Below are 12,973 nucleotides of genomic sequence, written 5' to 3'. Positions count from 1 at the left end.
CTTTCTTTCTTTCTTTCTTTCTTTCTTTCTTTCTTTCTTTCTTTCTTCCTCTCTCTCTCTTTCTTTCTTTCTTTCCTTCCTTCCTTCCTTCTTTTTTTTTTTTTCCTGCATGCCAACTCTACAGTGTAGAACCAATTTCTCTTTAATGCTGAAATTCTAGCATAGGGGTGAAAACTAATTTTCCACATCAAATTGATTTAAGCCCTGTATAATTTTTGCTATTTTTAAGAGACAGAATATCAGTTTGAATAGACAGATTAACAGCTAATCACTAGGTAATTGCTACCTTGTTTTAAGACAGCATGCTAACTACATACTTGTGACTTCAAGTACAGTTGTATCTTACAAATGGGTTTTTATATCTTTGCACTAGTGATAGCAAACAGTGGGATCTTTCAGCTGATGAACAGAGTTGCTGTTCCATTTTGCTAAGGCACAAAAAACAAGAGTCCTTCATATTGCCCTACAATAATACGTTTTTATTTTGAGCATAGTGATGTGAGCTAATTGTATATTTTCTAATTTACAAAATATACATCGGTAGCATTGAATGGGAAAAAAAATATTTAACACAAATCTCTCCCTTTAGCTTATGTTTTTGTCTTAGCTTTAGTGCCATACACCAACTGCCTTTTTGATAATACCAAGAGGTGCTCAAATACCTCAAACTCAAAACTATTTTCCGCGTCTACCCTCCCAACCGGTATCTTCCTCATGTGCTCTAACTGAGGCTGTAGCACTGCACTCTTCCTGGACACCTGGCTTTCATCTTTTATTTCTCTCTCTTCCTCGCCTCCTACATCCAGCCCTGGAGCCCAGCCCATTCTCTGTCCTAGATAGATTTTTGAATCCACTGGCTTCCCTTCCTGTTTCCACTTCCCGTTATGCCACGCCCCTTCCCTAATTACCCCATTTAGGTTGTCACAGGCCCTGCCTTCAGTCTCACTTTCCTTCAATCCATTCCCCAAACTGCATGTATAGTGTTCAACACATTATAACAAATTTGTCTTGCCCTTAAATTCAAACTCATAGTTTATCTTATCATATGTCACCCCTCCCCCTCTGGTAATTACCCACCTCTACTCATCCCCAACTTTGTACTCTAGCCATTCTGAAATGTTCCCAATTTCTTGGATATACCAGGTTCTTTGTACCACCTTGAGCCATTCTGAAATGTTCTTTGTACCACCTCTACCCATTCTGTAATGTTCCCAATTTCTTGGATATACCAGGTTCTCCTTGCTGCCTGGGTCTTCCTACATGTGGTTCCCAAGGCACACTTTTCCCTTCCTCACTGGCCAACTCCTGCTTATCCTTTCTGGAAATCTCCTACTGATATACTCTCCCCCAGAGTACTCCTAGAGCAGCCAGAACTTCTCAGATCATAGTGGACATCCACTGTATTAAAATTTCTCCTCTTAGTGTCTCCCTCACCATCTTGCGAGTTGAGAGACCCTGGCTATTTTTGTTCGTTTTCTTTATGTGCAGTATTTTACAAGGTGATTGGGACATTATGGGTGCTCAGTAAGTATCTGTATAATGAATGAATTCCATAAGGGGCACTGAGGAGAGCCCAGAAAGTTTCCTACTACTGGGGGCTTCATAAACCTAAGATGGAAGAAAATAAATTTTTATTTTAATATCTAGGCTGTTTTGTTTTTGGTATGAGCATAAATACACATATTTTCTGAACTACACTTTTTAAAGATACAATCTTCAATGAATGCCATATGACCTTTGTTGAAATATTTTAAGCAGATGGGATTTGACATTACTACTAAAATGCTGAAAACCCTGCAAATTTGCAAATTTGAATCTATGATTCCTCTATCATCTTCCTTTCTTATTATTTGTGCACTGTGTTTCCATCTACAAGAAGCACAATGAATCCAAGGCTTTATGAATTGATGGAGAAAAACAAAGTGTGTTGACTTTTTTAAGTTTAAAAAATTACTGTGATACTGTTTGTTTTGTTTTTTGGTCTGGTTGACGTAGGCCATACATTGTCATTAGGAAAATGGAAATTAATAATTGAGGACTGTGGTTGGATATATATAGATCACACTGGAGAATTCTGGACAGGGTTCCATGGACTCTTACCAAGTCAGACACAGCCCTACAAAAGTCAACTTTTGTCAATATCTGGTACCCTGGAAACCCATTTTTGTTAATTTTTAAGAAAACTATAGTAGTTAACCTCCCTCTCTTTTCCTAAGCGAACATTCTTAACCTACTGCTGGTCTACTTACACACAGATATACACACACTCATACACACTGTCCTCAGTACTTTGCAGAATCATCTCATTTTCTATCATCTTAAGTACTGAGGTAATGGAAAAATAGATCTTTAAAAAAAAAAGATTATTTATTTGAGAGAGAGAGAGAGAGTGAGCACAAGCAGGGGGTAGGAGCAGAGGGGGGAGGGAGAAGCAGGCTCCCTGCTGAGCAGGGAGCCCTATTTGGGGCTGGATCCCAGGACCTCAAGATCATGACCTGAGCCAAAGGGGGATGCTTAACTGATTGAGCCACCTAGGTGTACCAAAAATAGATCTTTTGAAAGTATTTGGTAATTTTTGGCTTAAACTATATGAGTGTGTTCATAGGCATTCACCTACCATTTGCTAGATTTCTTTTTTTTTTTTTAAAGATTTTATTTATTTATTTGACAGAGAGAGAGACAGCGAGAGCAGGAACACAAGCAGGGGGAGTGGGAGAGGGAGAAGCAGGCTTCCCGCCGAGCAAGGAGCCCGATGTGGGACTCGATCCCAGGACCCTGGGATCATGACCTGAGCCGAAGGCAGACGCTTAACGACTGAGCCACCCAGGCGCCCCATTTGCTAGAGTTCTAAGTACTTATGTGCTCTAGGAGTGAAACAAAACAGAAAAATTATTGTCTTCATGGTGCTCACTTCTAGCGGGAGAAGGCAATAAATAAACTAATAATAATACTGCAAAGTAAGAAAGCTAGGAAAAAAGATGCAAAAGTTACCCTCGCCCTCTGTCTGCCGCTCTCCCTCCTTGCACTCTCTCTCTCTGTCAAATAAATAAATAAAATCTTTAAAAAAAAAAAAAAGATGCAGAAGTTAGAAGGTTAACAAGCATTTTGAAGAAGAATAAAACAGAGGAAGGTGTGGGAGTGTTTGAGAGAAGTCAGGAAATCCCTGAAAAGGCAAGATTTCAGCAAAGATGAAAGGCAGTGAAGACACAAACCATGCAGACATTTGGGCAGGAGAGGGAGGGATATCCTGGAAAGAAAGAGCAAGTGCACAAGCTCTGAGGTAGAAGCCTTCCTGGAGGATTGGAGAAGCATCAAAGGGGTCAGTGTAGCAGAAGGGGGTGGGGGGCAGAATGTGGAGAGGGTGGGAGCTGAGGTAAGAGGCCAGATTGAAAGGCCTTGTAACTGAGGCTAGTTTTATCACTAAACGTCGTACTTACTGGAAAAGAAGAAATGTTATTTTTTCCCCAAGTACTGTACCTTTAAAAAAAAAAAAGCGCTAACCCATATTCCCCAGCTGACAGTTACTACTTCTGCCCACCTTAATTTTGAACCTCATCATTTTCAGGGCGAGCCCGGTAAACATTTCACCCTGTTGGCCCACCCGTGCCATCTAGTGGTTAACGCTTGCAATTACCCGAGTTTCTGACCACACAGCCGATGGTGGGGGAAGGGCGCAGGAAAGGGGGCTACTTTTTGGCAGAATAACAATAGGTGTGAAAAGCTTTCTGAAACCACAACAGGGGAATGAGGAATTCTAGGTTGCCAATTGCTTCTTCATTGCTTTGTGTCAAGATTAAATCAGAAACAAAAATTGAATGCTCTAGCAACCAGTTTTCTCAAAATTCATCAATGAAGCTAAGTTTAAAAACATTGGAAAACAGAAAAAAAAAATACAAGTGAAGTGAAAGTGAAGGATTAAAAATGAAGAGTTAATGAGGGAGATTTTGAACAGAAGTTGATGTGTAGATGGAACAAAAAAAAAGAATAATTAGGTGTAATGGTACTAAGAGATTAATTACTGGTATGTCTTTACTAAAAATGGACTAGTTGTTTTACATGGAATTCGATTATGTAATAAACTATGCATGATGTCCTTTGTGAGTTTTTAACATTTATTATGATTTTCCTCTTTTTTATATTCTAAAGTAGTTTTGGTTGACATTTACAGAAACACAGGAGAATGTGACCTGGTGGAATATTTGGAGGATGACAATTAATTCTGTGTGGCTGATGCATAGGAGAATAAATATGAGCCATAACTGGAATGCTAGCTTGGAGCTTGCTAGAAGGGCCTTTATTTATCACAGGGAGCATAGTTATCTTTATCCTGTCAGTCCTGGAGAACCATGGAAAGGTTTTAAGCCCAAGTTATGGGATTAAACTTCATTTGGGAGATTACTTTGTTAATATGGCATGAAAATTGGATTAAAGGTAGAAGATACGAGAGAATAAATAGCTCCACTTTATACCCAGTTCTTTGGCTGAGAAAGCAGGCATCATCCTTAACCCTACTACTTTCTAAATTTATCTTGTGCCCACCTTTTCTTCATCTTTCCGACCACCATCATTTCAGCGCTGAAGCACTACATTAACCTCTTCAATTGTCTTGCCCGACCTACTGCTCTCCCATCCCTGTTACCCATAGAAAGCAAACCGATCTTCTTAAAATTAAAAATTGAATTATGTTGATCTTTTGTTTAACCCTTCTGTAGCTGCCTGCGAGGCCCTGCAGGCACTAATGTTAGCCTGTCTACCAGCCCATCACTCCACACTCTTCCTAAAATTGTTCCCTCCAGCTCCACTGGTCTCAGGCCCCAACCTCTTCTCTACTTCCAGGCCTTTGCACATACTGTTCACTCTGCCTAGAGCGCTTGCTGCCCTTCACACAGTCAGTCACAGTTAAGTGTTGCTTGCTCCAGGAAGCTTGTTTCCATTCTTCAAAGTTTAGATTGAAATAACATTCTGTATTAACTATTGCAGAGCTTATCATAGTTGTACTCAAATAATGGTATGTTTAATTGGTTGACTGAAAGCTCCATGAGGCAGAGAGCGCTGCTCTCATGCACCATTGATTTTCCCTAGAACAGAGCCTAGCACGTGTCAGGTCAATGCTGAATGAACCAATGAGGTTGTTCCCCTCATTCAGATGGGACAGGATGGATGCTTGGGTAAGCAATGGAGTTAGAATCATGGTAAGTTAAGGGAAGAGAAGGATAAATAGAAGATGAATCTGATGGGTTTAGTTATGGGTATAAGATTAGAGGTATCATTAACAGAGTTAGGGAATATAAGGAGAGGAAACAAGCAGCATTAGGGAGAAAAATGGTAGGAGTTGAAGTGTAGGCAGATTCAGTCCGAGATTTCTTTGGAACAGAGAGAACAATCAGTAAAAAATGTCACTCAGCAGTTGGATGTGCCAGTCTAAAGCCCAAGAAAGACATCTGAACCAAAGAAACACATATGTGTTGCCAATACACGACTGGGTAGAGGGTGTGTATCAAGGCTTGACTGCAACATAGCAAGTAAGAGTTGGGAGCAGAAGTCAAACTGATCGAATTCTTACTGTGGCTCCAACATGTGCTAACTTTTCCTTCTTCCTACTATTTCCCCTTCATAGTCATTAATCTGGGCACCACCTAGCTGCCTAGCAGTGACTAACCTCCCTCTCACAGTCTCATCTCTGGGCTTTGCCTTTTCTTCCTGACACTGTCACCCTTCCTCTCAGGAGACACTGCCCTGGCCTCTTTGGCTATATAGCAGGAGGTTGGACTGGGTAGCAGGGCCAGAAACATCTGCTCTTTGTGGGGTGGGGATGAGACAAAATGGGCAAAGTGGTTCCCAGCTGGCTAGTCTCCATGGTCAGTGTGGAAGTGGGTGGTTGCAGGTGCTTGGCTGGTGGTAACTGCGGCATCCCTTAATCTATTTTTCTGCTGTTTCTATTCTTGCGATATTGGAGGAGGGAGTCCTGTGGAGGGGCTGTCCCTACCTTTGCATGAGTTGTACCATTTTTTTGTGATTTTTAAAAATTTTTATTATTTTATATTTTTGATTTATGGTGACTCCACCTCTATTCATTACCACCACTCCCAGGCCAGACTCGGTGTCAAATCCTGCTCTTGGGCCCTAGGAAAGGGCCAGGCCAGCCTGAGCACTCCTGCCCCCTCTAACAGCCTGGACAGATAAGACAAGATAAGAGGAATGGTTTAAACATGTGGACATTTTAGAACTGAAAGTGACATTGAAGATCACCTATTTCACATCCTTTCTCTTTACAGATGAGAGCACCAAGGCCCTCAAATAAGAGGCTTGTCTGAGGTGACCGAGCTTGGAGGTATCTGTAGGACTAGATTCTAGAATCCTGACTCAGTAGCCTTTGCTTTGACTTCCTGCATATTCTCTTGGCTACTTCCAATTATTCAAGATAAATGCCCTCATGCTGAGTTAATAGTCTAGGTTCGCATTAAAATACTTAGACAACAGTTTCCAGAGGGAGAAGCAGAGGCAGAGGGAGAAGCAGGCTCCCCGTGGAGCAGGGAGCCCGATGCGGGACTCGATCCCAGGACCCTGGGATCATGACCTGAGCCAAAGGCAGACGCTTAACCGACTGAGCCACCCAGGCGTCCCTATTATTATTATTATTATTATTATTATTATTATTATTAATTTTCAGATTCTAAACATTCTTTTTACTACATGATGGTACCAGAGGAAAACCAAGTATAGAAGTGAACAAATGGAGGAGGAAGGGGTTAGGGGGAGTCATCACCACCCCTCCCCCCTCAGGAGCCAAGTGTGCCCTTCAGGGCCCTTCAACCTGTCCAGGCTGTTACAGGGGGCAGGAGTGCTCAGGCTGGCCTGGCCCTTTCCCAGGAACCAAGAGCAGGATTTGACACCGAGTCTGGCCTGGGAGTGGTGGTGATGAATAGAGGTGGAGTCACCATAAATGAAAAATATAAAATAATAAAATTTTTTAAAAATCACAAAAAAATGGTACAACTCATGCAAAGGTAGGGACAGCCCCTCCACAAGACTCCTTCCTCCAATATCACGAGAACAGAAACAGCAGAAAAATAAATTAAGGGATGCCGCAGTTACCACCAGCCAAGCACCTGCAACCACCCACTTCCACACTGACCATGGAGACTAGCCAGCTGGGAACCACTTTGCCCATTTTGTCTGATCCCCACCCCACGAAGAGAAGATGCTTCCAGCCCTGCTATCCCAGATAAAGAAAATATTATTTCAAGATTGTAGTTTCTCAAATTGTATTCTTCCCCACTGGTAATTATAATGTATCCTAATGAGCTCATAAATTCTGAAGTAGAATCAGTATCTGTAGATTATGATTATCATGGATTAAATAGTATATTGTCTCTCCCTGGAAGTCACACTCATATACGTATGTATATATATATATATTAGGTACTTATTTTTTTGGTCCTTATTTACTTATTAAAAGTATTTATATATCAAATATTGATTCATTTATTTATTCAATTTTGAACAACTTCTGTGCACCAAACCATTAGGTAGGAGATACTGGGATGAGAAGATAACAAGATGCCAGGCAACTAGGGAACACAAATATGTGAGCATATACGTGGCAGTGCTGTGTGAAAGGCACAAGAGTAGGTGTGTCTAGAGAAAGGACTGGTGTGTTCTTTCTAGGAGAAAGGTGTGAGGTTTAATGCAAAACACGGTATAGACAGACTTCACAAGTCCTTTGGCCTGCTATTAAAATATTTCTGGTATACCTCTGTTATTCTTGGAATTCCCTGTAACTTTCTCATCTCAGTAATTAAATTGAGTTTTTGAAAATACAAAGGCCAAAAGATCAAATCAGTTCATTTTTATATGATGTCGTGTGATTGACATCATTGCTCTTGTATGAAGAATAAAAAGTTACATATTCTTGCCCTTTGTGTTTATTTCCTCTTAACACTTAGAGTTAATAATTCAAATATGGTTTTCAGTTTATTGGAAATCATTTTATTGCACAATATTTCAAAACATGAATATTGGAAAGATTTTTGATTTATAGGCTTGAATGTAATGTTCAATTTATAAGCAAATTCAAATGACTTTTTAAAAAAGTCTCCATAGTAAGCACTTTCAAAAGAAAGAACATTTTTGTGACGATTTCATAGATAATGAAATGTGGTGGTTTTTTGGTTTATGAAGACATCGCTAACATCTCAGTAAACGATATACTTTAAAGAAAATGAAAGAGCTCTGCAGATAGATGCATTTGAGGACTATTTATTGCCAATATTTAGAAAAACAAACATTGCTGGCATTCAAATCCCTCTGTTTTAAATTGCAGCACCTTATGAAATATGCCCAGAGGATTATCTGATGTCAATGGTGTGGAAAAGGACCCCGGCAGGCAACTTGGCATTCAATCAGTGCCCGCTGAATGCCACAGGTAAAGTATGATGACCCACCCAACAAAATTATGATCGCCATCCACGAACAGCATGCTATGTTTGCTTCTGAAGTCATGCTTTTATCCTATATCCATAAATAAATCTCTCCAGTAAGCAATTAATAAAGCAATTTTAGTAAAGTGCTTCATAGATGGAGCCAATGAAGAGACCTAGAAATTCCTGCTAATGCAATGGTTTCTCAGTGTGATTTACATGCACTATAAAAATCATCAACGTAATATTTTCATATGCATGTTTTTTGAGGCAGGAAAATGTACAAACCCAGTTCTTTAGCCTCCCTCCCAGTTATGTGATGCCTTCTAGCATCTCTGTTATAAAGCTTCTCTCTGTTCTTTGTGACGCACAGGCACCACTAGCAGACGCTGCTCTCTCAGTCTTCATGGAGTGGCCTTCTGGGAACAGCCGAGCTTTGCAAGATGCATATCAAATGAGTACAGACACTTGCAGCATTCAGTAGGTGCAAAGCCAGCTTTAGTACTTGCTCTGTTTATTTTTTCCTAATGATCACTGTGTGAGAATTTAACCTTCTGCTTTATAATCAAATCAGCCAAAATCTCTGAGAAAATGCCTGAAGAAAAAAGTGATGTGACAGAAAGCTAATTTTTATAAGTCAGTGCTAAACTGCTCAGTTCCTAGGGTTTGGGTTTTTACGGTTTCTGCTATTAAAATGAAAGAATTCCTTGTCTAATGGGGACAAGGCCTGAGCAAAATTTGTTACTCAGTTTTATCTATAGGCGTTACACTATGTATCATGATTAGCACAAATCTGCATTAAATAGTATATAAGACTTACTTCAAAATACCATACATTTTTAAATTATATTCTTTAACATTTTAGTACTTCAGAAATGATAAGCCGTGTCACATAGGTATCAAATTTCTCACTGCATTTTGACATTAAGACATTGAAAAAATGAAAGTGTTATTGCACCAGAGAAAATTAATTACTTGCAAAAGATTAAGGGGGCCAAATTTTTCAAAAATAGCCCCTCTGTTCCCACACATCATTGAATTATTCACAAAATATGATGTGTGAATATTTTGAGCACAAATAAATTTTGCTTGGTATTTTACAAGTGCAAGCCATTGTCATTATTGGAGACTGTTGTCATTTCATCCTGACAATTGGGAGGAACTCCATCAATGAATAAACATTGAGTAAACATTGTGGAGTTTATAACAAATATATTCATGAGCCAGCTGGAAAGTTGAACATTGACAGGGATGATGTTTAGTTAAAAAACTTTAACTTTTGTTGCGTTTATGTTTTCTTTTAATTTTTTACTGTCACTCACAAATACGTATAATTCTTAAAAAAAAAAAAAAAACCTAAAGAAGATTCTTGCTTGTGGATGGAGATTTAACTCCTAGAATAATAACCCATATTGATGAAGTAAATATATTTGATTATCAAGAAAACAAAAAATATCATATTAAGAAAATCTGAAAACCAAATGCTAATATGTTTACTTACCAAATCAGTAATAGGAATTGACCTGATGATTATTTGACTACTCAGAGCCTTATTCCTGTTATTAATATATACATATATATATATGCACAGATACATAGATATAATGTGTGTCACACAGAAATACTCACATGCATGTCAATATATGCTGGTTACCCACAAATACTACATTTAATAACATATATTTATGTGTATATTGGTAATTGATGATATTTGGCTTCACTGAACCTTATTTCTGTCAAAATTAAAATACATTTATATGTATACACAGAATATAATATATAGCTTTGTTTCATAATATAAAATATAAGACTATGAAATGCAAATTTTTTTTATTAATAACTGTTAATACTCAGACCAGTATATTTCAGAATTAAGATTAACCAAAAATTTCCTAATGAATTTAATTTTAATGAATTTTATTTTTCCCTAATTGTAGACATTCGACTTTGTTTACTTAATCTTAATAATGTCCATATTCGATTCTTGTTAATCCACAGTAATGAATGGGAATAATTGCGTGTATTAAGTAAATCATAAGTCAAATCTTATGAATTTATTAATACATAATATCATTTCTTTCCAGAAATTTTTTACTATCTAAATTCAGTGTTTTATATAGTAATATTTAAATGAGTTTGCATTCTGTGAGTGCAGGTCATCTGATAATGGACAGAAACAGAAACACTCTGTGAAATAGAAGAATTGATCTCAAATTGTGAATTCCATAGAAATCATTCAATCAATAATTTGACAGCCAATGTGTATATGCCTTTGTTGACTGGCATGCATGAATCAGATGCATGGTATTGTAGAATAAAAGGCGGTCTTGGTGTATTCAGCTCTTACAAAGTACTAGACACTCACCTGGGCACTTTGACAAACCAACTCCAATGCTTACAAGAAGCAAGGTGGATATCCCTGCATTGGTTTGCATACAAAGAATCTGAAAATCTACAGAGGAGCAATCCAGTTTTGTGAGGCAAAGAATGGAAGTTGTGTCCAGGTACAATTGCTCCAAAGCTTAACGTCTTTTCTAGAGGCCATGCAACCTCCTGAACTTTTGATTTGAAATCATCTGCCCTAGATCCTGGTAATGAGGGCAGATTCAGGTGGTATGTTTTTCAGAAAAGTCATGTGATCTCAAGTCTTGGTTTATTTGAAGTTGGTAGCATCATTTTAATGTCTCTGGAGATTTTAGGGAAGAGCAGATGACATACTATATACGTGAAATGCTTAAATTATAAAAGAACTTTGTAACCATGAAGTATTAATATCTACATGTACAGAAAATACAAGTTAAGATATCTCAAAAAGAGTAAAATTTTAGAACTCAACATATTATTAATGTGAACTGTAAAGGCGGAAAAATATAAATAAATAGAGATGGAGGAGTAGATAGGTAGATAGGTAAATGGATAGATGGATATCTATGTAAGATTGATATCATATATATTTTCACACATGAATTATATTTATATACACACATGCAGAAATATACACACACTTACACATGCACACATACACACAATCCAGTACTTGCCTATGGATCATGTCTCCTTTACATATTTAGGGAAGTATAGGACCAATCTATGCCTTAAATAATGCTTACCTAATACATCGACTTAGTCATGTGTATTCTAACAAGTCTGTTGGAGATGGAAATGAAACCAAATTCCCTTCATACTCTTACTTCTGTTGCTTCTCATGCTTTGTCTGAGTAGCAAAACTAGATAGCACTTGCAATAAAGACCAGTTCTGATACCCACAAATTCTCCTTTAGTAAAATTTACTATTTCACAATTTAATTGTTCTGTTTACTTTGAAGGATTTCATTTTTTGCCACCTCTATAATCATAAAGCTCATTAAATATTAATTTTTACCTACTGCAGAGAATTATTTTAAATAGGTAGAGCTGTGTTTTCCAACTTTCACATGTACATATACACATGTACAATATATGTACATATACACATAGATTACCCTACTTTAAATACCCTTTTTACAAAATTATAGTCATAAACTAAGTTTGAAATGACATTTATCATCAGTTAAAACATTAGTTGAGTATGTTCTGTGAACTCTCATAATTATAACCCAATTGAGGTAGACAGATGGGGTGGTTAATCAGTTTAATACATAAAATCACTAATCCGTTACACTGAACCTTTACTTTGAATTCTTTAAGGACAGAAACCATGTTGAGTTTTTTTTTTTAATCTTTATTTATCTAGTGACTAACACACTGCTAAGCATATACTAAATATTCCATAGATGCTTATAAAGAATGACTCTGCCACTTTTCTAATCAGTAGGAGCATACTGGCAGCTGGAGGGTTCTCAGGTGATACACCAGACTTAGTGTTCATGAATTTTAACCAGGTGAAATTAATAAGTATTATCCCTCATGTGCAATTTTCCTAGCCCAAAAATATCTAGAAATGTGGAGTGATTGATGGCATTATTTTATGAAATTATTTGGCCATTGCAGAGGAATTTCAATAAGGTAATAATCATGAAGTTGTTTGAAACCTTATAAGATATAAAATTAAACATGATCCAGCTGTTATTCATAAAAAAGACAAGTCACAAATGCACACAATTTTAAAACATTGAGGGTAGAAGAATAAAGTGTAATAAGATTCTTGAAAATTTCATATTTTCTCATATGCTAATATTCCTTTTCAAATTCTGGGATATTTTTCTGAATTTTATACCAAATAAAGTAGAAGTAATTTTAGAACCCATCGAGAAACAGGCACAGGAATCAGACAAATTGAAAAAACTATTTCTTGTTACTCATAAAGCTCTTTGAAGAAGAAGGATGAAAATTGTGGACAAAGTGCGGCAGTCTTTCCTTGGATTAAATAAACAAATCCCCCTGTGTCTGGTATACCTGGGCAACCACAGACAGCCTCTTCCTACCTCCATCTCTCCTCTCTCTCTCTCTCTCTGTCTCTGATTCTCTCCCTCCCACTCTTTTACACATATATAAATACATGCTTATACACACACACACACACACACACACACACACACACACACACACACACA

General features: G+C 37.6%; 1 protein-coding gene across 1 annotated transcript in view; it reads left to right on the top strand.

Moving 5' to 3' along the window:
- ADGRB3 (adhesion G protein-coupled receptor B3) overlaps positions 1-12,973 on the top strand; it is a 709,573-nt gene that overhangs the window by 314,417 nt on the left and 382,183 nt on the right. Inside the window, exons 9-10 of the mRNA XM_021691966.2 lie at positions 8,324-8,425; positions 8,794-8,900. Coding sequence (XP_021547641.1) covers positions 8,324-8,425; positions 8,794-8,900 — 209 coding nt within the window. The remainder of the gene's footprint in view (positions 1-8,323; positions 8,426-8,793; positions 8,901-12,973) is intronic.

This window comes from Neomonachus schauinslandi, chromosome 8, assembly GCF_002201575.2.
Source record: "Neomonachus schauinslandi chromosome 8, ASM220157v2, whole genome shotgun sequence".
Lineage (NCBI taxonomy): Eukaryota > Metazoa > Chordata > Mammalia > Carnivora > Phocidae > Neomonachus > Neomonachus schauinslandi.
The sequence above is the reverse complement of the archived record's forward strand: the minus strand, read 5'-3'. Positions and strand labels throughout refer to the sequence as shown.